The sequence below is a fragment of the Mixophyes fleayi genome, chromosome 9, assembly GCF_038048845.1.
Source record: "Mixophyes fleayi isolate aMixFle1 chromosome 9, aMixFle1.hap1, whole genome shotgun sequence".
NCBI lineage: Eukaryota > Metazoa > Chordata > Amphibia > Anura > Limnodynastidae > Mixophyes > Mixophyes fleayi.
Window position 1 is genome coordinate 14,431,812 of NC_134410.1, and position 26,487 is coordinate 14,458,298.

The 26,487-nt window shown below is 42.8% G+C and overlaps 1 protein-coding gene across 1 annotated transcript; it reads left to right on the top strand.

The window, feature by feature from the left end:
- The first annotated feature begins 5,676 nt into the window (after positions 1–5,676).
- PPT2 (palmitoyl-protein thioesterase 2) lies at positions 5,677–22,718 on the top strand. Its single transcript, XM_075186533.1, has 9 exons — positions 5,677–6,401; positions 8,124–8,297; positions 9,416–9,572; positions 10,931–11,026; positions 18,152–18,259; positions 19,574–19,657; positions 20,485–20,569; positions 20,657–20,711; positions 21,450–22,718. Exons 2-9 carry the CDS (start codon positions 8,136–8,138, stop codon positions 21,591–21,593), a joined length of 891 nt encoding a protein of 296 aa, XP_075042634.1. The 5' UTR covers positions 5,677–6,401; positions 8,124–8,135; the 3' UTR covers positions 21,594–22,718.
- The last annotated feature ends 3,769 nt before the right edge of the window (positions 22,719–26,487 follow it).

Below are 26,487 nucleotides of genomic sequence, written 5' to 3' on the forward strand. Positions count from 1 at the left end.
GAGTAAGTGGAATTTGGCAGTATACATGACTCAATTGTCTTAAAAACCTTCTGTAGAGGCGTTTAAGTCTACCATTCATGTGCCTGTCAGGCATCGGGGACTGTTTGCTGCAGGATTAGCTACAAGAAAACTTCCAGTGATAATTCTGATGGGCTTCCCTTTCTACTGGTAAAATACAAAGTACCCAAGAACAGCATTGACCAATGTGTTGAATTGGCAACACACTGGTCAATACTGCTGATCGCCACCAGCAGCAGGTTCATTTTGTCCATGTTCAATTTGGCCATGTATGTAGGTGGCCATTCGGTCTCTTGGGCTGATTGGCTGGATGACTTCTGGCATGACTGGAGCGTGTTAGTGGAGTCAGAGGATTGCCCCGCACAAAAATAAATTGCTTTTGACTTCCCACTTCATTTACCAGCATGCCCGATAACGGTCCGCACAACTTAAATCAGTTTACCATGGACACTGCGGCTGTTTTTGACCCAGACCTGCTGCGGTACTGAGCCAACAGCGATATCGCAGAGTGTGTGTCCAGCATTATGTTCATTGTAATTTCTATGTATTTTTAATAATTAACATATGATGTTTTAGGTCTAATGAGTTCTATTTTAAACCATAAAGGCTACTACTTAAACTTAAACTTTTTGTCACAATTGCATCCTACCAGTTGCATAACTTGTTATCAATGGCCCCAAACCATGCTGCACTGTCATGACTTGGTGCTTGCGACATCTATTATCTATTCCCAGAAATGGGAAGTTGTGTTTTAATGCTTGGTGTAGTGTGGCAGACGTATAATAGAGGACCACAGAGGACTAACAAAAAAACCCAAGTAGGATGTATGAACTATGTGTGAACTAAGGTGCATTTGACACCACAATCTTCCTGCATCAATTTGAAAGGAGCCTCAAATCAATACTTTGTGTTGTTGGGGAACCCTGCTCCTTCCACTCTCTCTCAGTTTGTAGCTTCCATCTTGCCTCTATTCCATACTTGCCAACACTTCCTGAATGCCAAGGAAACTCCCTGAAGTCCTGAAATAGGGGTGACATAGGCAAACCGAGGGGGAGGGGGGGTTTCCAAGAGCCTGAAACCCCCATTCAAGCCTGGAGCACTGTATAATTGAGGTGGCTGGACCCTTCCCCAGCTTCGCAAGGCTCTGCTTGAAAAGGGAGAGCTGCTGTGCCCCTAACAGTAGTGCACGCAGCATTGCCCATGTATATTATGGGGATAGGAAGAGTTGGAGAGCAGCCAAACACCGTCTAAAATTATAGCCACACCCCCATGCCTGCTAGTCACACCCACTGGCGGCATGGTGTGGAAACCCCCATCTACAAATCCTGCGTTTGCCTCTGGGTGATCTCCCTCACTCCCTGAAGAGTCTGGCATCCTCCCTGATGCTGAGCCAGTACAAGACGTGGTTGGCTTCGCCATCTGTGGCATGATGACACAGTTCAGAAATTGTGTCCTATGTCCATGTATTGATGCCTATGGAGGTGGCCATTTTCATGGAGACCAAGATTTAATGAAAGACTGACAGGTAAGACAACGTGACTTCAGTAATGAAGACAGAAATGTAAAAGACACTTCAGTCTCTAGAGATTCATTAGCTGCTTTTCTTTAACGCATAGTTGCCTACTCTCCCGGAATGTCCGGGAGACTCCCACATTACTGGGAGACCTCCCGGGAGAGCAGGGCAACCTCCCAGTTCTCGCCCCCGCAATAAAGTGGCGAGGCTTAATGTCGAAAATATTGTGTCATCTCAGCCCCGCCCCCTGCTGTAATTGACCAAATTGTGACAATCATTTAGGGGACAGGGCCAAAATGATTTGATTCGTCAAGCCCCGTCCCCGCACGTCCACCTCCCCGGGATCTCCCTGAAGCCAATGAGGAAAAGTTGGCAAGTATGCTCTATTCCCCTCCTCACATTATGCCACTTCCCTATCATATGAAACCCTATCCTCACTAATACAATCACAAAACTGGACAGATCTGTACCTCCCACAAATCAGCACAATTATGCCCTAAAATAATCTGTGCTGCTGTGAGAATTATATCTGATTTGAATCGATGTGAGAACTGCTTTGAAACAAGAGGGTGGGAGCGCTGCTCTGCTACGACGTAGTCAAAGGCGCCTTAAAAGTTGCATGTGATAAATCACATTCAGTTGCACATCATTTCCTTAATGCAATTTTCTCCCAACATCGGAGCACACATTGGTTTGAGTTGTTTTCCAGTCCGTGTTTTACTCAAGGTTTTCCCAGCTAATAAATAACTTGTGACAAATACATTAGTTGGTATACTGAGCATGTGAGGAGGTACTGATAAGTATGTGTAAACATGATTAAGGGTTCTTCTAGTACAAGCATAGTCACACATCAGAAGCCCTGAGTGCTACTATAAACACTCACTTATACCTGAACTACACAGTGTCAACAAACCGAAGGGGATAAACTGGCAAAAGAAAAATGACAGTTATTACTTTCAGCCCTACGAATTCTTGTGAACGCAAGGTGCACCCGGGGGGTGTACTCTGATAGTGTAAACATCAGGGCAATGTCCGCCTACAAGTTGACTTCTTGTCAAGTCTAGTGCAATTGCAAAGCGCAAAATATTTCCTATTAAATATAGGACGACACCAGATTTAAATGCATTAGTGGAGTAAAAATAGACATGGCACAGGAAGGAGCACCCTCAAAAAAGGTACCTTCTCCATCCCTTTATCTAAACCTAGGCTCTGCACTGCACTGTTCTGCAAAACTAGGCACCTGCTCTGTGCTTGCCAAGGAACGCTGAGTCTCTGCCTAACTTCTCCCATCAGCCAGTGCAAACTTCTGTTCCTTCGGAAACGACACCAACCCGTGGGCTTTGGTCAAATAATAAGCGCATGTGATCAGATCGTTGGGCAAAGCACCATCCAATAGGACACTGCGCTGCCCTTCGGACTTTATCTGCTTCATAAATGAGGCCCCAGTGTGTTTAACTTAAGTTATTCAGTCTCTGGCCCTACCCATCATGGGTAACAATTCAATTCTGTGCGTCATGTGTGAACATTACCGTCATGGTAATGTTCTGTGTGCATCACGTGATATTGTACTGTGTGAGGTTCCAAGCGCAATTCAATTCAAAGCATATTCACACTCATATGAAGCCCTAAACCGGGCCCACTGCGAGGACGCCAGTTACAAGGGAGTAAACTTTCTCACTCTGCCAAATCCCGCCTAGAAATACCCGCTCCCAGCTGCCATGTTCTCAGCTCCTTCTCTAAACTGCTCTCACTGGCTCCTCTGGTTGGTGATTACTGTTGATCCTACAAACCTCTATAAGAGGTTTTACATTATTCTAACTTGCCACCACAACTGCAAGCAAAACAACAGTATAAAAACTACAATTTATACATACTTACATGCAAAACAAATTTCTCATTGACATGACGGCAAACTCGGCTACCAACATCACCAACTTCTGTTGCGGCAACAGAAAGGTCCTGAACCTGATAAACAACAGGATCAACCTCTAGACCGGTGACGGCCCTCTAGCCTATCAGGCCAATCACGCGATAAACGACCAGCTGGCCCGATATCACATTAGTGTGTACTCTCCAACGATGAAAGATCATCGTTCCAAAGCACATTGCTTCGTTTCATTTGATTTTTACACTCAACTAAAAATCTCGTTCAACGATGGAACGATGTTGTTCCAATTCTGCAGTGTGTATGCGCTCAGGACCAGCAGCGTCCATAGATCTCTATGGAGTGTGCAGAGTCAGGATCATTTCAGCCGATGGTTATGACAGATGAAGAGCACAGATCTGAAGGTAACTCTTGTACAACGTGTATAGTGTGTACACATGGATTAGCTGCTGATCGGGACTTTTTCTTTTTCAGTTGTTGGTAAAATTGTTAACGATATCGCATCGGGAGAAATTTTCTGTAAGTTAAAACAATACATTTAATCAAATAAAAAGACACCTATTTGTATAACAAATCAGCAAGATTTTTAAACAAGTGTTACATGCTATAAGAAATCAATCTGCCAATAGAGCAGGAAGAAGCTGGGGGCCACAGGTGAAGGATCCGAAAGCCGCAGGAAGTTTTGTTATAATTATAATTATCATTTTGACATGCTTACAAAACACACTTATTATTAATAAATAAATTAATAATATCTAGAACTTCTGACCACCTTCTGAGGTGCTAAGTAAAATGAGTGATATTAACGGTAAAAATGAGCGATTATTACTGCAGGCTTAGTAACGTAAGAGATTTTTCCATGGCAGCCTATATTTTACTATGGTAAAAAAAAAGAGGTTTGCGAGATCCAAGCTTATATTACACGATTGTGTGTTAAAAAATGGGAGGAAAAAAAATCATGTCAAATTGGAAGATTATTAATGTGTGATCTAAACAAAAAATCAAAAACTCGCGCCAAACTGAATTACCCCCATGGAGTCATGCACCAATACTAAGGATTCATTCTTGTGCTGTGGTTGTCATGGCAACATTTTTTTAGCCTTTGATATGCTAAAATGCACACTTCTCTTTTCTAGGAAAATAGAGGTTGAAAAAGCAGCATCACATATGCATGGATGTTTTAGAAGTACATCCAAATATGTGACATATATCTGAAGAGTGAACTTTGAAATGCAAAACCATGCTAAATATTTTTTGAAAAAATAAACAAATAACAGCAAAGTGCTTTATAGTTGTGGAATCTATGCAGAAATACCACTTTGAATGTTCATTAATAGACCCCTATGTCTCAGCTGTCTATTTCTTACCTCCAGATGTTTCACATCCCTGACACTGTCCCTTATTGTGTGTGTCACATGGAGACAGATCCATGGCTTTCAGCTATTCCAAGCAGTCTCTTGTCACCGTCTGTCTCCCTTAAAGCTATTTCATGCAGTCTCTCATCATTTTCTACCTCCAACTATACAGTTTCTTGTCTGTTCTTCAAAAACAGTCAATCAGCTGGTCTTGCTCCATGGTTTTCTCTGTTATCTGCATTTTAAAAACAGTCTAAATCCACTATCTGACCTTCTACAATGTATCACGCCCCAAGTTAAACATTTGTCCCATTGTAATGCAGAACCACTGCTCCCCTTTCCATGCTCTATATGATGATAACAATTTGCAATATCTGCTCTTAGTATGTGTGCTATAAAATCATGTCTCATTTACTATGTGGGGGCAATATTATATTATGTAATATATATCTATATCTATGTTTACCAGATAAACGTAAAAGGCATAGTCCATGGTTGCATTGCAATCAGTTCAGAGCTTGCTGTATGTTTGCATAGCAACCAAGTGCATTCATGGATCATGAATAATTGCAAAATAAGTCTGTAACATCTGTATACCCAGACACAGGGCATGCCCATGCTGCCTGGCTGCATTAGTTAGCTCACAAGCCAGCAGCTTTTACTATGCAACACTGAAGATGTCAGTGATATAGCTGCAATCATGCCCTATGTGTCTGGTTTCCAGTGCATGACTTGGCAGCTGGCCTGGGTGACATGTCTCTCACTCATGCCGGGCTGTCTCTCTCTGCCATGCTCACCCCCCCAGTAACTGCCTGCCTGTCCAGATAACCCAATTACCAGAGGAACCTGTTGCTAAGGACGGTTGCTAAGGAAGCCCTCCAGGCAGCTGGATGGCAAGGGACCGGAAGTGACGTGGGGGCGAAGAGGCGTGGCCAGTGCTCCAGCATCTGCTGACTGCAGGCAGTGTAAACAAGGGAGAGAAAGAGACAGTTCAGGAGAAGAGACAGCTCAGGAGAAGAGACAGCCGCAGAGAGCATGAGAAGAGCGTTCTGACCCCACAGAGAGGCTGCATTTAGAAGGACACATGCAGCTGGTGACATAAATAGCACACAGATGGAAAGTAAAGGGGGGGCATAAATATACAGGCTGTGACTGCACAGAATGAGACAGACTGGCTGAGAGACAGCACAAAGAGGTACACAGCCTGAGAGACTGCTTGGGACTAGACACAACCAAAAAAAAATGGCTTACAGGCTGTACAGAGAATCAGATCTCAGGGATTGATAGAGACACCTAGAGAGAGCACACAGAAGTGAGAGACAGCACACAGAAGTGAGAGACCACACAGAAAGTGAGAGACAGAAGTCAAGGGGCCAAGAGATCACTCAAAAAGAAACAGAAATCTAATAGACTGCTCTGTAGGACAGGCAGCTCACACACAGACCCCTGAAGGTCAGATAACAAAGACACATAGTGGTGATACGAGATAACATAAGGGTATATGTTGCAAGAGACAGCCATGAAGTCCTAGTTATCGTAGACTTGGACAGAAGAAAATGAGACATCTGGAGAGAGTAAAATAGATCCAAGAGATTTCCTGCGTCCCAGGAGGAGAACGAGACAGTAGAGAGTAAGAGAGACGCTCTTTTCAGCCATCAATACTTTACTGGAATCGCTTCTTATTTCTGGCTTTTATTTTTTTTCTTCATATGTCTTTTTGTTACCCCTTCCCTCATCTGTCTTGGTTAATAATTGTTCTGTATATTTCCTGTCTGGTCTTGTATCTATCTTTTCCAAAACTGTGTTTCCTCCACTAAATTTAACATCCTACATCCAACCAGTTTCATGCACTCGCCAGCAAATGTGGGGTTAATGTGAATGGGCTTTCAGGGAAATGATTATATAATCCCTCATTCAGAATGTTGGAGTCACAGGACAAGCCACAAATCTTGTCTCTCTTTGGCATCAGAAATATTGATCATGTGGTCATACGACAGTGTAGCAGTGTAATCTGGTGTAGATCTGGTTAATATAGTGATGACATCGGTGGTTTGTAATATTGCCTCTTCTTCTAGCAAGGGATGGGTTAACAAAGAAACAGGATAGTTGAAGGGGTAACGCTGAAGTTTAGAGTCTCAGATATACATCAGTCCAAGGTGTCACGATAGTTTAAGAGTTAAAAGTTCATGCTTGCAAGCAGAGGATATTCTGGTCTGATTATGACAGGAAGGGGTTAATATGTGGTCAGATCTGGAGATAACCTCACTCAGTTTGGTAGTGAAGGTGTTAATGATACCACAGTACATGCGGTTATATGATTTCACCCTGGCAAAGGAAGGGTTAATGGAGTGGTCATTACAGATGGAGCATAAATATGGATAAATTCTGGGAATGGCTATCTGGCAAAGGATAAGTTAATGTTGTGGAAAATAATGTGTTTATTGGATGACCGAACAAGCTGGGGGTAATGTGTCTAATTATGGCTGCTGTTGGGTTCACATAGTGTCAGATCAGAAAGCGGACAGTCCAGCTAGGGTTCGTGTTGGCTTAATGGAGTGACAGGACAAGCAGGAGAAAATACGGCCTCATTATGGCAAATACTGTTTTAATGGAGTAATGTCACAGTCAGGGCACAATATGGTCACTTGCTAACGCTAATGAAGGGTTAATGAAGTGATATGATGGGAAAACATGGTCTCTTGGCAAATAAAGTGTCGATGGGGGTAACATTACAGGAGCGCACAATACGATCTCTCATTGTGTCAAATAATGGGTTAATACTGGACAGGGCAAGTGGGTGACATCATGATCTCTTATTGCAAATAATTGATTGAGGAATTGACCAGACAGCGAGAGACCATGTAGTCTTTCTGTATGTCTACTGTGGATAAAATTAGATCTTAATGAGTCTGGGGCTATAGGAAATAACTGGACATTGGGGGGGGAGAATGGAAGAGAAAATGAGAAAGTGGTCCTGGGGGAGAGTGGCCTGAGCAAAGGGGTCTGGGCGGGAGTGTGGCCTGAGCAAAGGGGTCCTGCTGAGGGGAGAGGAGAGTGGCCTAAGCAAAGGGGTCCCGGGGAGGGGGGGAGAGTGGCCTGAGCAAAGGGGTCCCGGGGGGAAGGAGTGCCCGGAGCAAAGGGGGGAGAGTATAGAATGATAAACTACATTAGAGCAGGAGGAGCACGGAGGGATGTCGCATGTCAGAAGGAGATGTTTGTGTGTCTGTGTCACCAACAATTAGTGTTAGTGACTAATATGTCTTTGCTGAACATGTAAATCAACACCCTCCTCTCACATGCACCTTTTAAGAGTTGGATCACACCGTTACACCATCTCTCTTTTTGTTTATAGGTGACTTTAAACATGGCGACTACATTTCCCTTTGCGCTGCCTTCACTTTTTTTTCTTGTTCCCCTTTTGGTGGGGCTACTAGACCCCACGCTGGCTTACAAACCGGTCATTTTGGTCCATGGTCTTTTTGACAGTTCTGCCAACTTTCAACATATGGTGGAGTACATCAATACGGTGAGCTGAGGCTGGTTGTGTTTTGGGGGCCTTGTATATATGTGCAGCGGATGGTGTATATGAAAGAGACCTGTGTTTATTAGATGGAAGCCTATGTTTCTGTGTGTTTGAGAGTGCCTGTGATAGGGATGCTGGCACTTCCTGTGTACATGTGAAGGAGCAAGACTGGTACTGCTAGTGTGTGTGAGAAGGGGAGGCTGGTATTGCGTGTGTATGTGTGTCTGATACCGCCAGTAGATTTGTGTGAGGGGGGGCTGGTACCGCCAGTAGATTTGTGTGAGGGGGGGCTGGTACCGCCAGTAGGTTTGTGTGAGGGGGGGCTGGTACCGCCAGTAGATATGTGTGAGGGGGGGCTTGTACCGCCAGTAGGTCTGTGTGAGGGGGGATCTGGTAAAGCCAGTAGGTTTGTGTGAGGGGGGGGGGGCTGGTACCGCCAGTAGGTCTGTGTGAGGGGGGATCTGGTAATGCCAGTAGGTTTGTGTGAGGGGGGGCTGGTACCGCCAGTAGGTTTTTGTGAGGGGGGGCTTGTACCGCCAGTAGGTCTGTGTGAGGGGGGATCTGGTAAAGCCAGTAGGTTTGTGTGAGGGGGGGCTGGTACCGCCAGTAGGTCTGTGTGAGGGGGATCTGGTAATGCCAGTAGGTTTGTGTGAGGGGGGGCTGGTACCGCCAGTAGGTCTGTGTGAGGGAGGATCTGGTACCGCCAGTAGGTTTGTGTGAGGGGGGGCTGGTACCGCCAGTAGGTCTGTGTGAGGGGGGATCTGGTAAAGCCAGTAGGTTTGTGTGAGGGGGGGCTGGTACCGCCAGTAGGTCTGTGTGAGGGGGGATCTGGTAATGCCAGTAGGTTTGTGTGAGGGGGGGCTGGTACCGCCAGTAGGTCTGTGTGAGGGAGGATCTGGTACCGCCAGTAGGTTTGTGTGAGGGGGAGGCTGGTTGTGTTTTTGTATCGGTGAGGAGAGAGGCTGGTATTGCCTGTGTACGTTTCTGGGGCTAGACATGGACTGACGGTGGACTTGTGAGGAGAGAATCTGTGTGTTAGGAGACAGGAGGAATAATGTGCATCTGAGTAAATATTTTGTCTGTGTGGTTTTAATATCGTTCACTTCTTTATATGCCCATAGTCTCACCCTGGCACCAATATCTCAGTCTTGGACCTGTTTGTCCACAAGGCGAGTTTACAGCCTCTCTGGAAGCAGGTGATGGGATTCCGGGAGGCCATCTATCCAATAATGCAGAATGCTGGCAGCGAGGGAGTGCACTTACTCTGTTACTCACAAGGTGAGAGCTTGTCTATCTATCTATCTATCTATCTATCTATCTATCTATCTCATATCTATTTATCTATCTCATAGCTATCTCTCTATCTCATAGCTATCTCTCTACATGTATTATTTCTACCTCTGTTCTGTCACGTGCTATATCTCTTTTCCGCCCTTGTGTTAATGTCTGTGATATCCAGACATTCAGGATAGTTTCATTCCTGAGCTTAATCACTTGATATGACACGCCTGTAGCACAGGTAGGCGTGTACAATGACACAGTAACCATCACGGCTTCCTCACTAATCACTTCTACATATCCTATAGTTCCTGTTTCCATGAATTCACAATGATATTTTCCTATGTTTTGCAAAGTGTCGAAAAGACAAAATGAGGTGTTGCCCATAGACTCTTAGGGGTATATTTACTAAACTGTGGGTATCAAAAAGTGGAGATGTTGCCCATAGCAACCAATCAGATTCTAGCTGTCATTTTGTAGAATACTAAATAAATGATAACTAGAATTTGATTGGTTGCTATAGGCAACATCTCCACTTTTTCATACCCGCAGTTTGGTAAATATGCCCCTTAGTAGTGATTCTGTCATTTTTCTACTGTCGTTTTCAAAATGTAAGCAAACCTCTAATTGGTTACTATGTTCAACAACACTTAGTTACTTTGCACCAGTATTCCTCAATATTTCACATAATATTGGCTGATGTTAGTTGGATAATGTTAGATGGTTTGTCTATTTTTGTGGCTTATAAATAAATAAATAAATAAATAAATGATGATGATGATTTGCCTTGGCTGTAGCCGGATATGTGTTTGGGGTGTTGGGCTAGGGATACTTTATCGTAACTTGTTTTAATATTAATTTTCCTTACACTACAGAATGGTATAAAAGTGTCTGACAGCAATGGTTATCTGACCAATGTCACCGTTCCTTATGGAATCTATATTGTATGTCATAGATTACATCCTTTAGGATGTAAGCTCTCAGGAGCAGGGCCCTCTTACCTTGTGTGCTCCTTTTACTATTCCATCACCCTCTGTATCTCTTGGCCAGCTTCCCTAGCCCTATTTTCTTCGGCCTACTTCTTGCTGATTTCTACCATCACTTTCACTCATTGTCCCAATAATAATTTGACTTGCATTACCATGTTACCTGTGTGTGTGTGTGTGTGTGTATATTTTTGTTCATTTTTGTTCTTTCTGTATCATGTTGTGTCATGGCTCACTGTTTTTGATATGTTATGTACGATGCTGCGGACCCTTTGTGGCGTCTTATAAATTAAAGATAATAAATAATAATAGATCCCATTGCTCTTCCTCCATCTTTCTTACATGTCTATATCTCTCTCTCTTTCTGCTCAGGAGGATTAATCTGTCGAGGTCTATTAGAGACTATTCCAGACCACAATGTGGACACCTTTATTTCCTTGTCCTCCCCGCAGATGGGACAATATGGAGGTGAGACTCGTGTATCTACAAATATACACAACAGAAGTGTGAATTCCGCTGTTGAGCTTGGAGTAAAATTCCTCTGATGCTTTTATCGGCTCTGTCACAGGTCCGGGAAACATACAATGAAAACTTTTTATTTTTTCTTTAAATCTGAATTCCCCCTTTCCTAAATTGTCCCCTTTCCCCATTCTCCCAGGGATGCGCGGAGCTTTAGTCAGAAGCCCTGCTGGTGGCACTTACTGTTTTCACAGCCTACTCCGTGTTTGGCTCAGTTAAAGCAGAGGGGTGGGGGAATCGAAATGTCTCCACTGCAGGACTCCCCCCATGGAGTCCTGTGGTGATGTTATAGCTATTGGCCACAGAACCATGTGTTTGCTCTTATACGCAGAGTTTTTTAGTCTGTAATAGGGGCTGACAGCTGACTCGAATAGGGAGCTATGAATGGAGAAATTTGGCTTCTCCAGCAGGGATTCTAATTGAAGCCCTGCTGAGCCATGAGGGAAGTGGATACCTTTTAGGAAATGGGGATTAGAATTTGTACTGTTTGTGATTTTCCTGAGGGTAATTCTATCTATACATTTAATGGAAGAAGAGAGGACGGAATGGGAAAGGCTCTAGGTATTGTTCAAACACGTTGTATTAACAACTACGAAGTGCATTGTGTTTGTCACTCTCTGGCATGGATGAAGGCTGGATAAATGGTCACCTCAGTGGTTTCATTCAGTGACACAGATCAGGATTATACTTCACCACTGTTTATACAAGTTCTCACATCACTTCATATATTATAAAGAAAATTCTTGACAGACAGTTTAATGCCTACAAAACCCTTGTATGCTCCAGTCTTCCATTTATAAGCAGGTAACACAGTGGGACTTATTTAATAACATGATGCAAAGAGCAGTGATGTATCCCATGGCAACCAGATTTTATCTTTTATTAGTCTGACTACACTAAACTGATATGTGATTGGTTGATGTGGGATACAGCACGTTATTGCTGTCATGTTATGGAGTAACTCCATTGGCTGTAATGTTCTATGATAGCCTGCCCCTTGCCACATCTTCCAGCCTTCCAGATTCAAATCGTGGAGAACCTTGGTATTATACTCCGCCACCATGAGAGTAGGAGAGTAATACAACGTTCTGACATTTAGTTTATTCGCACCCACATATAATATAAAATACTTAAATATAAATTGCCTCAATGTCAGTGTTAAGTACTACAAATTAATGTTTAGTGCCTAATATTTAGAACACTTAATTTTAAAGCAAGTTCCCCAAAAAAATATTAGGTTTCCAAATTATAATGTAATTAGCTGCAATTTACAGGACTAGAGGTAATCAGTAGAGTGGCATTATGGGAATTGTAGTCCGGAACATGCTGCAACTCCCAGGATACATGGCGGGATCCTCTTATCTACATGGAGCTCCATCATTATCTTACTGCAGTTCACTCTATGTACCCTATAATCTGCAGAGGAGAAGGAGGTATCAGGTTACATATACTTCTCCGTATTAATGGGTCAGCAGACCTGTCTTATGTAATATTACTGTGTGGCTATATCAAGACGCTGTTGTAACTTTATCCTTATAGTTCACACACATTGCTCTGTGCCTGGTGTGTATTGCTGAACATGGCTTCCATCACCCAGGCCTGGATTTGGGGGCAGTTCGTACAGGGTGTAGGTGTCGGGCCGTACAGGCCGCAGGTGGAGGGGGTCGGGCCGTACAGGCCGCAGGTGGAGGGGGTCGGGCCGTACAGGCCGCAGGTGGAGGGGGTCGGGCCGTACAGGCCGCAGGTGGAGGGGGCCGGGCCGTACAGGCCGCAGGTGGAGGGGGCCGGGCCGTACAGGCCGCAGGTGGAGGGGGCCGGGCCGTACAGGCCGCAGGTGCAGGGGGCCGGGCCGTACAGGCCGCAGGGGGTCGGGCCGTACAGGCCGCAGGTGGAGGGGGTCGGGCCGTACAGGCCGCAGGTGGAGGGGGTCGGGCCGTACAGGCCGCAGGTGGAGGGGGTCGGGCTGTACAGGCCGCAGGTGGAGGGGGTCGGGCCGTACAGGCCGCAGGTGGAGGGGGCGGAATGGAGTCTGGCTGCACATTCAGCACATTCAGTGATATGATATTTTTAATATCTTAATGTTTTTGTTATTTTATAATCGGGTTATTTTCATAAAGTGAACACTGTTTTTCTCTTTTTGGCGGTGGGGGGGTGCTTTTTCTTTTCTTTTTTTTTTTCTTTTTTTAATTCTAGTTTTGTGGACTACAGCAGTACATTTCCAGCTCTCTCCTTGCCTCCCGCTTGTAATACTAGTCATGCGTGAGAATCACTGAGTAGTTGGATGAAATTACAGCTGCTCCGTTTGTGATTTTTGTTTTGTTTGTGATAAACTACATCTGATTGTACAAAAATAAATCATGTTCAGGCAGCAGGGCCTCGGGACAGTGAGGGTCACAGAAACACTGGAATCATTATTATATCTCGTATATTTCGAAGTTATAAAGTGCTGCAGAAATTCTTATGTGTGTATATATATATATATATATATATACAATGTATATATTTTTATTTCTTAAAACCCTTTTATTGTTGCAGCGGTGTAAAGTAGAAGCATTTCCTCATTCCTCACCAGCATATACGTGTGACACAGAGCAATATATTCAGGTGTTATGAGCTAAGACAGGAGCAGGAACTAACTGCCCAGTGGGAATAACACATTTTCCCATCTGTAGCTCAGCTTATAACATGCTGACTTCTCACTTACTACCTCGCCCCTTCTTATTGTTGTATTTTGGGCATTAACTGTATATAAAGCCGTGTGCTTTGTTTTTACAGCTTACTAACACAAACAGAGATTCTCTATAAATCTCCTGTTACTGCTGATAGAGCAGCCAGCTGTAGATATGAGGATGTAGTTCTGTGGTTCTCAGACCTGCTCACATACAGAATATAAAGATTGTGTTTTCGGCCATGTGCCACGGCATTTAGAGAGGCCCGTGGACTGGATTTAGGACCATAAACATGGATGGACAAAGTATGAGCAAATACCACGTACACTTTAACCAGGGATTGCTGAATGACATCTCCCATCAATAGCTCTATTGCTTGTTAAGTTTCAGTAATGTCTTGCCCTTTAAAGGTAGATACACCCTTATATCATTTAAGATCATTTTCACTTTATTTTCCCATAAATGGTAAACATCTAGGCAGGAGTCATGTTACACAGAGGCCTTGCTTGTTCTGTATATTCCATTAATGTGACTAGGAGCGGTCATAGTGCTTAGAATAGGTACAGTGATTCATCAGCCAAAAGGCGCAGTGCGGACGCTGTTGTGTGATGTCAAGTAAGCGCATTTGCACATTTGGGTCTTGCAGAGATGTGAATGGAGGTGACGTCTGTAGGATGCAGTGTCCTGTGGGGGCAGTCGGAAGATTGGGGGCGATCTTTGTTGAGTGGAGATTAGGAATGAATGTGCTTACCTTTCCATCCACACGCAGAAATGAGATTTCATTTGTGGAGGGGATTATTTATTTTAATGTACATTTACAGGGGTGTTACCTGATATTTTGTGGGGGCACACAGCCTTTTGATCCACCAAAACTTGTTTTTTTCACACTCTTTGGAGTGAAATGTCAGCAGGAGATGTTTGCCTAGAGCCGCTGATCTGTCTTTATAAAATAGGAACTGAAGAATTAAGAGGAAGCGTTCGTTCCTTTTTGAGATGTCATTATTTTTGGAATTGTATCGGTTACGGTGTATGCGTCGCAGCATATTAGAAATGGTCACTTTTCTGCATTTTGTTACAAAGAAAGCTCCTGCATATGTACACCCCTCTTTGTATACCTATTTTATATCGCTTTTGATTTCTGTTTTATATCAGCGGTATGTTTGTGTGTTTGGTATGGTTGTCTTTTAGTATGCAGGAGCCGGTAGGGACTGGTTCTAGTGACGGATCTATCAACATCATCAGCAGCTATTTATATAGCGCCACTAATTCCGCAGCGCTGTACATAGAACTCCTTCACCTCAGTCCCCTAACACACACACACACACACGTCAATTTGATAGCAGCCAATTAACCTACTAGTATGTTTTTGGAATGTGGGAGGAAACCAGAGCACCCGGAGGAAACCCACGCAAACATGGGGAGAACATACAAACGCCACGCAGATAAGGCCATGGTTGGGAATCAAGCTCATGACCCCAGTAATGTAAGGCAGAAGTGCTAACCACTGAGCCACCGTGCTGCCCACAGATGTGTATAACTGACTGATGTATATAACTGTTTGATGAGACAGTTATACACATGTCAATCTGACATTTATGCCTAGGAAACCCGTTATTTAAAAGAGAACTAATTACGTCTATTGAGAGATTGTGTTATACACACAGACATGATCATCAAGTCACTGTGAGGAGCCGTTGAGACACAAAGTAACAAGATCGGAATTTTCAGTTCAACCACTGAGCAGTGAATGTCTCCTACTGCACTCACTGTGAGGAGCACTGCTAAACAATTTCACGAGGAGGGGAACGCCAGGGGCTGTGTAGGAAAAGACCATTTATTTATTGATTGTGTGTCATTTATGCAAATAAACTTGATAGAAATTGTATGGATTTGTTTATTCTGACAGGGGTCTTCTGGAACCCTAGTCCATTATACAGGGACAGAAATGACACAGTTGAAAAAGGTCTAGTTGTGAGATCCAGTAATGGTTATAGAATTTATTATTCAAGAGGTGCCTACATTCCAGCCGCTCTGCTTTCCAGCTCCCTCGCTCTGCGCTTCCAAATGCCAAACATTTAAAGGCATTTTAGTGTTTGATTACTGGCCCTTGGAAAATATTATTGTGGAAGTGGGAGGTAGAGAAGCTTCTGCAGTTGTTACTTGGAGCCTGGCATCTCCATTTATTATAATTTTCCTTTGTTTTATAATAATTTCTTCTTGCATATAGAAGTCATGGTAACAAATAATGCAATTGGAAATCCGGTATAGCCGAAGGGTTGAAGCCTGAAAAGTAAGTTTCAAATAAAAAAAAAGGGGTTACCAATAGGGGGATCTATCGTTTTCTAGTAAAAAAAATAAATCAAAAATACAAGTTATCTAAAGGCTTAGAAGTTATCTAAAGGTTCCGTTAAAGAGTATGTCACGCGGACACACATATGACTTGGATTTAGGTGCAAATAATGAATTAATTTCAATCTTTTAATTATTATTATTCTCGTAGATTTGTAAGGCACCACAGTATCCACAACGCCGTACAGTAGGGAACACAGTACATGCATAAAACAGGGACATACAAGCTAAACAAAATAAGCGCAGACATGAAATTTAATTTAATCTCTCGCTCACATTGAAGTTGCACCCCAAGTGCAAAAAACTCTAACTATGCTGCCACCACCTAAAGAATTTAACTGGGTATCTTTTTAGGAGCACCCCACAAAATATAACATACATGCACACCGTTGTGCAGCACAGAGAGGGTTAAAACGCCACACTCCGGAAATAAAAGGGTTAACACGGTCAGGCGACGGCTATTCTCTTTATTTATAGTATGAAAGACACTAACATTTTTAGCTTTAATACAAAAGGTACCGAGCTTCTACATAGAAAGGTTTTTTAAATGGGAATGTCTATAAACTTACAAAATAAAAAGGGAGAAGTAACTGATAGCTGAAAATTCTGTACATCGGTTTGGGGGAAAGAGAAGTAGTTTCGGTTGTACTTCCAATCAGAAAGCAGGTCTTACCATATAGAACGGGACATGTTTCTGAAACTCTAGATTCTATATGTCTCAGTTTGGAGACTTCTAGACAGATTTCTCAAAAAAAGATGTGAAGGAGCAAATCATCACCAGCTAATGAACTTTCCAATCATCATCATCAGCTATTTTTATAGCGCCACTAATTCTGCAGCGCTGTACAGAGAACTCGCATCAGTTCAACTCTGTAGACATATTTTACATATGTGATAAGTTCCTCACCCTACATGTGTTTAATAATGAATTATTATTCCTTCATAACACATTATAATGATCAAGTACACATTATACAATATTGACCCATGATTCATACCAAGACATATCATCATTATTAACATTTATTTATATACCGTCAGCAAGTTCCCTAACGCTTTACAATTGGGGACAAACAGTAATAAACAATACTGGGTAATACAGACAAATAAGTAAGAGGGCCCTGTTCCCAAGCTTACAATCTATAGGTCAAAGGGAGTCTGATACATGAGGTTAAATCTACATACTGCACATTGGTCCAGCCAGATTGCAAAGGATAAAAAGTGATTCATATGCTATGTGATCCAGTCACACAGCAATGTTGGTCAGTAGCTCAGAGGGTTGTTGTCTTGTGTAAAGGGTGGTAATAGGGTAACCTAGTGAGGTTAAGAGGGTGGTTGAGGAATATTATAAGTTTGCCTGAAGAGGTGGGACATATACAGGGTACAGAATTTATATATTTATAGTGTAATAGCTAGTCCCTACTTTGCATGCTTAAAGTTTCTTAAATGGCAGGGAGGGAGCAGAGCATTATAGCCCTGGAACCCGCTGCTTTTTCCCAGGCTCCATGGTTCGTCGTGGTTCGTCTGAAAACCGGGGCTGAGTGATGTATTGCAGCGGGTTGTGAGTGGGAGGACCAATAAGAAGCTAGTATCACAAACATTGAGACTTTCCATTGGTCCTCCTGCTCACAACCCTTTTCTGCTGCCAATTTAATATGTTCACCACTTCTGGTAATGCAGCTTTAACGGTTCTTTAAGCTTTACAATTGTACACAATATAAGCATTGGAAAAGCCAATTTGTGGGTTTATATAGGCGGCATGCACATGAATATCTGCTCATCTTGCTAAATAGGTGGCAATAAGTTGTGTAGGTGTCAGGTAAATTGATTGCAAGCTCTTCCATGGCAAGGGTATTTTTTTTCATTTGGAATCCCGTTGTGTCTTTATTTCTGTACAGATTTTACCTAGGAATTGTCTATTCCACACTGATTTATACCAGCAAAATCATGATTGTTGTACATCACTCTGTACAAATAGCAATGATTGGATTATATATCAATGAAATCCTGTACACTCTTCTATGTACATAATCACTGCCTATATTTCATATCCCAGACACAGATTACCTGCGCTATCTGTTCCCCACATATGTGAAAGCCAATCTGTATCGGTTCTGCTACACGCAGTTTGGCCAGAGCGTCTCCATCTGCAACTTCTGGAACGGTGAGATGTAGCAGTGTGCGGGGAGCGGCGAGATGTAGCAGTGTGTGAGGAGTGGTGAGATGTAGCAGTGTGTGAGGAGCGGTGAGATGTAGCAGTGTGTGAGGAGCGGTGAGATGTAGTAGTGTGTGAGGAGCGGTGAGATGTGGCAGTGTGTGAGGAGCGGTGAGATGTAGCAGTGTGTGAGGAGCGGTGAGATGTAGCAGTGTGTGAGGAGCGGTGAGATGTAGCAGTGTGTGAGGAGCGGTGAGATGTAGCAGTGTGTGAGGAGCGTTGAGATGCAGCGGTGTGTGAGGAGCGGTGAGATTTAGCAGTGTGTGAGGAGCGGTGAGATGTAGCAGTGTGTGAAGAGCGGTGAGATGTAGCAGTGTGTGAGGAGCGGTGAGATGTAGCAGTGTGTGGGGGGCGGCGAGATGTAGCAGTGTGTGAGGAGCGGCGAGATGTAGCGGTGTGTGAGGAGCTGTGAGATGCAGCGGTGTGTGAGGAGCGGTGAGATGTAGCGGTGTGTGAGGAGCGGTGAGATGTAGCAGTGTGTGAGGAGCGGTGAGATGTAGCAGTGTGTGAGGAGCGGTGAGATGTAGCAGTGTGTGTGTGGGGGGCGGTGAGATGTGGCAGTGTGTGAGGAGTGGTGAGATGCAGCAGTGTGTGAGGAGCGGTGGGATGTAGTAGTGTGTGAGGAGCGGTGGGATGTGGCAGTGTGTGTGGGGGGGGCGGCGAGATGTGGCAGTGTGTGTGGGGGGGGGGCGAGATGTGGCAGTATGTGTGAGGAGCGGAGAGATGTAGTAGTGTGTGAGAAGGCAGCGACAAGAGGTGGAGTATGTGGCCTACGCTAGATACAGTGTGGAGGTGCCTCGTGTTCATTGTCTCAAGGTATTGCAATCTACATTATATGAGTGCCCCAGATTTCCACTTGCTGGCATCAAGAGGCAGCAGGAGAATGGATGGGGTTGAACGTGTTGTGGGCCTGATTCATTAAGGAAAGTTAAACACGTAAGCCAAAATCATGTTGCATTGGAGGGGGAGGTAAATTTAAAATGTAGGGACAGATTTATAATTGGGGTAGGGCATGTCTTAGATCAACTTTAAATTTCAGTGTACAAATAAGCTATCAAGTGTTTGTGTGTTACATGAACAAACAGACAGTATTTTCTTTATGTGCAAAACAATAAACCAATTTGCACCCCTTGCATTGTAACATGGTTTTGTCCAGAAAACTTGAGTAAGAAAACTTGCTCAATTTTTTTGCTTAACTCTCCTTAATGAATCAGGCCCTGTGTGTGTAACATGTATTAACCCCAGTTCTCTGTGTGTGCGCAGATCCGCATCACCACGACATGTATGTTAATAGCAGTGATTTCCTAGCACCATTAAACTCTGAAAGGCCGGAACCGAACATTACAGGTAAATAAACCTTCACTAATCATTACAGATGTAGTGGTACATATGGGAAGTCCTGTTCATCTTTCTGTTCTCCGGGTCATGCTTAGCTTACTGTAAATGTATATGGATGGGATCCTGGCAACCAGAGTACATTTCATTCAATATTTTAGTCTATCCATCACACACAATGTTGCAGTGTTATCAGCCGAAACAGTATTAATGAGAATTCAGGCTATCCACTGCCTAAGAGCCAGTGACATCACTGAGCATCAGTGTTGTCATTCATTGCCAGTGAAGTCATAGTGGCAGATTGAATTCATTGCGCGGTGCCACCGGAAATCACCACAATGTCAGGCTGCGCACATTGCTGGTAATGAATCGCCGCTCATTTTTCTGCACACCTCTATGAACGAGGATTCCTTCCCGGACATCGGCGCAGTGTGTCTCAGCCCCAATGTGTTTACGCGGACTGTTTCGTGGACTGTACCACGCTGAATTGAATCTCCTCCATAGACTGCATTCTGCTGAATGAGCAGATAGCGATAAAACTGGTTGTGGCGCTGCCACCGGAACCAGTCTGGGAGCAGAGGAAACATGAATTAATGTCGCACTCCAGCACTAATTCACAGTCTCAGACTCTCCAGGTTACCAAGAAGTTTTGAAAACTTTGTTTTAACAAAGTATAAGTATAATTGTTTCTGGACTATAGAACTGATGGAAAGTCCTTTGTCTCGGCGGTTACACTGATTGGCTGGCACTGTTGGATAACTCTCATCTCGCATATACTGTAGTGTCATACATCCTTCCACCCTCACAAGTGTCCGTTTTCACACTCGTTCTCCCCACAGACTGGAAGAAAAATTTCCTGCGTCTCCGCCATTTGGTTCTCATTGGCGGTCCTAACGATGGTGTTATTACGCCTTGGGAGTCCAGGTACGGAGGTTGGTGGTCTAGGGGGAATTGTGCCGTTCTTCCTGCGCATACTGTGTGATCTAATAAGGCCACCTCTTGTCTTTCCAGTCACTTTGGATTCTACGATGAAAACGAGACTGTGTTGGATATGAATCAGCAGAAGGTTTGGACTTGAATAAAACTTTTCTCCCTCCACCAAGTTATTGTTACTGTCTGGCCTGGCTCAAATAATCACCATTTGCCAACATATAAGTAGAAGTATCAGATTTAGTGGAGTATGGGCATAAGCTACTGCATACCATTGATGTATACACACGTCTGGTGAGACTCTCCTCACATCTAGGTCCACATTCTGTTTAAAGATCATTATAAGCAGGAAATCGGCAGAATCTGTATAGTAAATTTTGCATAGCACCTTCCAGTGTCCCTCGTCTACCCACAGTGCACTCTGTTTTAAAATTGACAGGCTTTTTTACAACATAACATTGCAGATGTATTTACTAGTAACACAGCTAAACTTCATTATACACTTTCAGTGTGGGCCATGTGACTCCAAAATAGCTATGTCACTATTTCATCAGCGAACTCCACAGCGCCGGACAGTCCGCTTATAAATCACATGGACACTAGTTAAACATAGTAATAAAAGGGATGGCAAAACGCGTTGGTGAAATAAAGACATAAGTGCAATTGCAATTAGCACGTATACCGGTACAATTTCCGTTTGCACATGGTTGAACACAGGATGATAACACTCACATCAATAGACATAGAAAACATAAACTGGTACATTCGAGTTAGACGGAGGGTGGAGACATGAGATGTAGGGTAGAGGATGCCGTACAAAACAAAATATATTTAAAATAACCAATCTGCGTAATGTCCTTCTAATATCCCCTAGGTCTATCAAGATGACTCCTTTGGTCTCCGTACGTTAGATAGACGTGGAGCAGTCACGGTCTACTCTGTCCCGGACGTCATGCACACAATGTGGCACTCGAACGAGACCATCTTCCACAAGTGCATTGAAAAGTGGCTCACTTAATGTTACAGCGCTCTACATTGGAATAATGACACATATTTCATTATCCTCCCCATTGCAGAATGACTTGGACCCGCTACTCCTCAGTATTCTTCTTACCTATCCTATCCCTTGTGGTGTGGTCCACTGCAGTCTTCTCCTCTTACTCCAAGAACTTGCTCCTCGGACCCTTCCACACACTGCCGGTCACTTTTTTCTTTCTTTTAATTGGGCAGTTCAATCTGCCAATCTCCATTTTACCCCAAAGTGGATCATCTCTCCAATATTTAACTCTGATATGTAGGTACTTTTATACCTCCCAAACAGGATATTTTTTCGAAGGTAGAATGTTTTCTGTTTGTACCTTTTATAGTAATGGAAGATTAATTTTGGGAAGCAGTTTGCACAATAGTGGTGCCATTAATTAATTGGCAATGAAGCATATGTAACATATATAAGAAAAAAGTGTATCCTACCTCTGCACCTCTAATCCTCTGTGATAAAATAATGGCCTCAATTTATGGGATGTTCATAGTAGGCAAGCCTTTAACGTTGACCTGTCACCTACGCACAGTGGAGGCACCCATGTTGTGGGCCGTACCACTGTTTAGCCTATTGATTCACTAGGGACTTGTGACGTTACAGAGGCATGAGGCACAAAAAGCCTCATTCCTCAGTGATGTCATTAGTACCTATTGAATTCATAGCCTGCAATCCCATGAATAGCAGTCCAGTCGACAAAATGGCCGCCTCCACTGTGTGTAGATGACTAGTACATTTTAAGTTACAAGAAATGAAAATATTCCTTTGCTGCAAGATAGGCCCTGATCAATGCAATGCTCCCTACACTCACAGACAAGCTGGAGAGCGTGGGGGGCAGTTTTTATACCTTTATAAATGATGGACAGAACGGTGTTTCCACAAGACTGGACTGGGACGCTCGGTACGAGGGGTATTTATGTATTTATAACCCTGGAAGCCACGTTGTCACTGTACCAAGGCACAAGAGCTGACACTGCTGGATATGAAGACCTGTGTTAGCCATATTACGTCAGGGAGTTTACTACCCACTTACCGTTGTAATAATTGTGTTTTTTCTGCTTTTTTTATTGCTGTTTGTTGTGTTCAATAAAACATTTCTGCATTAAATCGGTTGCACAGTATTACATACACTTGGACACCTTATAGCTGACTGCACTGTGACTATATGTTTTTATGGGGCTGACAGTAACATGACATTCATTAAATACTAGAGTAGTCATGTAAATCCAGACACATGCACACATGCTCTATAAATTTATTGCAGTTTGGTCAAAAGCATGCTGAATGGATGCGTTAAAATGTAGCCATCGTACACATTCGAGCTGGATTAAGGCTTTGGGGGGCCCTTATCAGTAGTGGAACTACCATTGGTGCAACAGATTCGGTGCATCGGGACCCATGAAGATAATGGGGCTCGATGCACGGGGAGCTAGCGAGCTATGGTCCCTGGTTCTGTCCTCCCCGATTTCCTGCACCGGGGCCCACAGACAGCTTGCTAATTCTGCCTCTGGCCCCTATGATCGAAAATGAAGGGCATAGTATCATCATTCATGAAAGCTGTGTTATTGTTACTCTCATATCTCTGTCATTGCCCCCTCCCTTTAGCTCTCATTACAGCCACCTCCCTATAGCTCTCATTACACATGTTATAAATTGATCATGAAATACCTTGTTTTTCCATATGTTGTCATCCTCACAATTAGATATGAACAGACTGGCATAACTGGGAACAAATTTTGTGCCCATTGCTGTGCCGTTTATTTGATTGTAGAATGTACCTTTGTGACAGAAATACTTGTGCTGTAAAATGTATTCAATATTATTCATAATAAAATTAATTTGTGCATTTATTTAGGGTAGATTGGGTGCATAGATAGTGATAGGTGTGAGCGCATCGATCTGCATGCTGGTTGCATTTGTATAGCAACTTCATATCACATGTTCCCAATATATGAGTTCTTCCAATGTATTTTCTGTAGTATTTGTAGAATACTAGTGGTGTCTTTGAGGTGGCTCCTTTGGGACGTGGCAGTCTTGCATGAAAAAGTCAATGTCTTCGGTTAGATTTGAGATGATGGAATTGATTTCTGCTACTACCGGATGTCTTGGTGCGTCTTGGATGTTCTTGTGAATTTTGGGCAACTGGTAAAACACTAGTAAAGGAAGTGGTATAGATGGGTTCTCAATATTTAAGAAAACATAGTTTTTGGGAAATAACCCTCCAGACTAATTCTGCTTTGAACTTGTTTGTTGGGTCTTCTGCTGCCAGCAGTTCAGGGATCGATTAGAGGGGGAGAGGGGCAGAGCTGGTGTCAGAGGGCTGCAGAACGTGGGGCTATTAGAAACATAGGGAGAGTGTCGTGAACATAGAGAACTTAGTTATTTATAAGGGTTAACCCATCACATAATTGTGGGGAATAAGGCCTAAATCATAACTGCAGTGTAAATATGGTATATCAAAAAAAATCCATTGATCAGTTGAGCTATTAAAGTGTAAAATGTGAAGCCAGAGAATCTGTTGTGTGTGTATTCGGTGGCTCTGCACATCCCAGTGTTTAAAGATAGAAGTGTCGTCTATAGCAGCTTCAAAAGCCCCTGGCATCAGATGGAGTTTTGACACCTGAATAGACTTTTACGAATTGCTCAGCATGGTGTCTGGCTCAAAGAGATCATGTGCTGACTTGGCTATATTTTATATAAACAAGAATAATTCAGATTTAAAATATGCCACTTAAAATCAATAAAAGTAATGATCAACCACATATTCCTCAATAGCATGTTAAAGGGCAGCTCATATGTTAAATTAATAATTCTGCCACACAGAAGTTGAGGAAATGAGTATAAGCTCAACTGACACCGTGTACCTAGGCTTGTTTGGTATCAATAGATGGGTAAATTCATAGCAGATCTTTTAATAATAAAATTGGGTCACATAGTAGAATTGGATAGTAAATGGTAAACTCCGGATAAAATATTTAATGACCAACTAATGAATTACGAATGGAATAATTGATAATGTATGAGTGATAGCATTGATATCAATAATTGATCAATGACTTACAATGGATATAACGGATTGATGTATTGTGAATAATATTGGTACTTAATGATATGATGATATTTAGTGTTAATTCCCTATAAAATATTTAATAACTAACTAATAAATTATGGAATAACTAATTAATGCATAACTGGTAAATTGATATTGGTATTTATGATATGTAATGGAGACAAAGTAATAGACTCCTATGGATTTAGTAAACCAAGCATGGTGACTTAGGATAAGAGACAAAGATTCATGAATGGTTAACCAAGATTGCAGACAGACCAACAACCAATCCCCACGAGACACGCCTACAGTGACGTATCCAACCACAGGAAGTCCGGTAAGCCTGTGCGTTCCACTGTGGAGCGCACGCGGCGAACATCATCTATCACAGCTCAGGAGCCGGTATCTGGGTACCCAGCATAGACCACTAACCGCAAGTACTTTATTCACCCTGGCAATTCTAGGAATATATTAATATCTTGACTGAACACCTTCAATGTACTCCTCTAGGAGTCTATTTTCCTTGATATAACCAACAGTTTATTAGAGACGCTGACCCGATCGACTCATTTGGTCAATTAATACTAACCAACATTTTGGACATTAGATGATATTTTTACCATCTTTCCCGATATTGAAGACATTGGACTTTATTTTATTGTTTAGAGTCGCTATCTGCTTGAGGCCATTCATGTAACTATAGCGAACTGGGACTAAGTGCAATATATGGACATTTCTCCTGTGTTTCATGTGGAACTAAAATGATTTAGAATGTGAATTGAATTTTGTTTAAAGTATTAGCGCATTATTGTTTTAGAAACCCAAAAGGGGAGACTTTAGCCAAGTTTTTACTAGTATTGGTTTGTTAATAAAAGAGAAAAACGGAAGTTCATTAAGTCACCAATTTAATGAGGAAACGCACATCAACAGGGAAGATGAACAATATACAGGGAAATATATATATCCTCAGTTATATAACAATAAGGGAACATACACTAACAGGATAGCTAATAATATACATAGTAAAATTCCTGACCATAACATCTAGAACTTGCCAAAGGAATTGATTAGCCAATAAGTGCCTACCTTTTGTTTGCACTATAAATTGTTAATAACGGTGGGATTCCTTTACTAGCAGAGCTGCTCTTGCAATCAAGAAGGAGCGCAGTTCCTCTTTCTGTTTTCAATGAATACATTGGCCTGTTAAGAAGAATATAGCTCAACCAAGTTAACTCTTTGAATGCTTGAGTGTGATTTGCTAATACATTTGACTAACAAGCCTAGTGTGTGCTTGCATTTACATTTGTGTAACAGTCTGGAGGTGTGACGAGTTAAACCTTTGATTGCTGGTGTGGGCTTTGATGACCTGTGGGTAGCCAGAATCCTTGTGTGCCAGTGTGGGACAGAATATCAAGGTCCTATTGCCCGTATTCAATAGGTGGTGGCAAACCTGAAGTGTGTGGGGGTGTGAGAGTGCTGTTGCGGGGTGCTTCAGCAGGTCTATAACCTGTGTGATAGGTAGAGAGAGACTTGAGTGCTGGAATCGTGTGTAACCTCATACAGTAAACATACAAAGTCACGGAAGCTGGGAGCGTGTTTGTGACAAATTGGGGGCATAGCGGTGGGATTATTTAATTAGAGTATTTAATTAGAGTATTAAATGCATGGTTTAAGCAATTAACCCTTGCACTTATAAACTAATTGTAACCTTGCGAGGAATACATTAGTTTTATAAGAACAAAGGACAAATCTCAGGGCTTATTTTTATTTTTTAAGACATATGTGCAAAGCAGTTCCCTTTCTTTCTCTCTGTTTTTATTTTGCAAC

Excerpts from the sequence above, each read along its gene's own strand:
- PPT2 (XM_075186533.1), top strand. The coding sequence starts at position 8,136 with ATGGCGACTACATTTCCCTTTGCGCTGCCTTCACTTTTTTTTCTTGTT. Across the intron at positions 8,298-9,415 it reads TGGTGGAGTACATCAATACG|TCTCACCCTGGCACCAATAT; the intron begins GTGAGCTGAGGC and ends ATATGCCCATAG. Across the intron at positions 18,260-19,573 it reads CATCTGCAACTTCTGGAACG|ATCCGCATCACCACGACATG; the intron begins GTGAGATGTAGC and ends GTGTGTGCGCAG.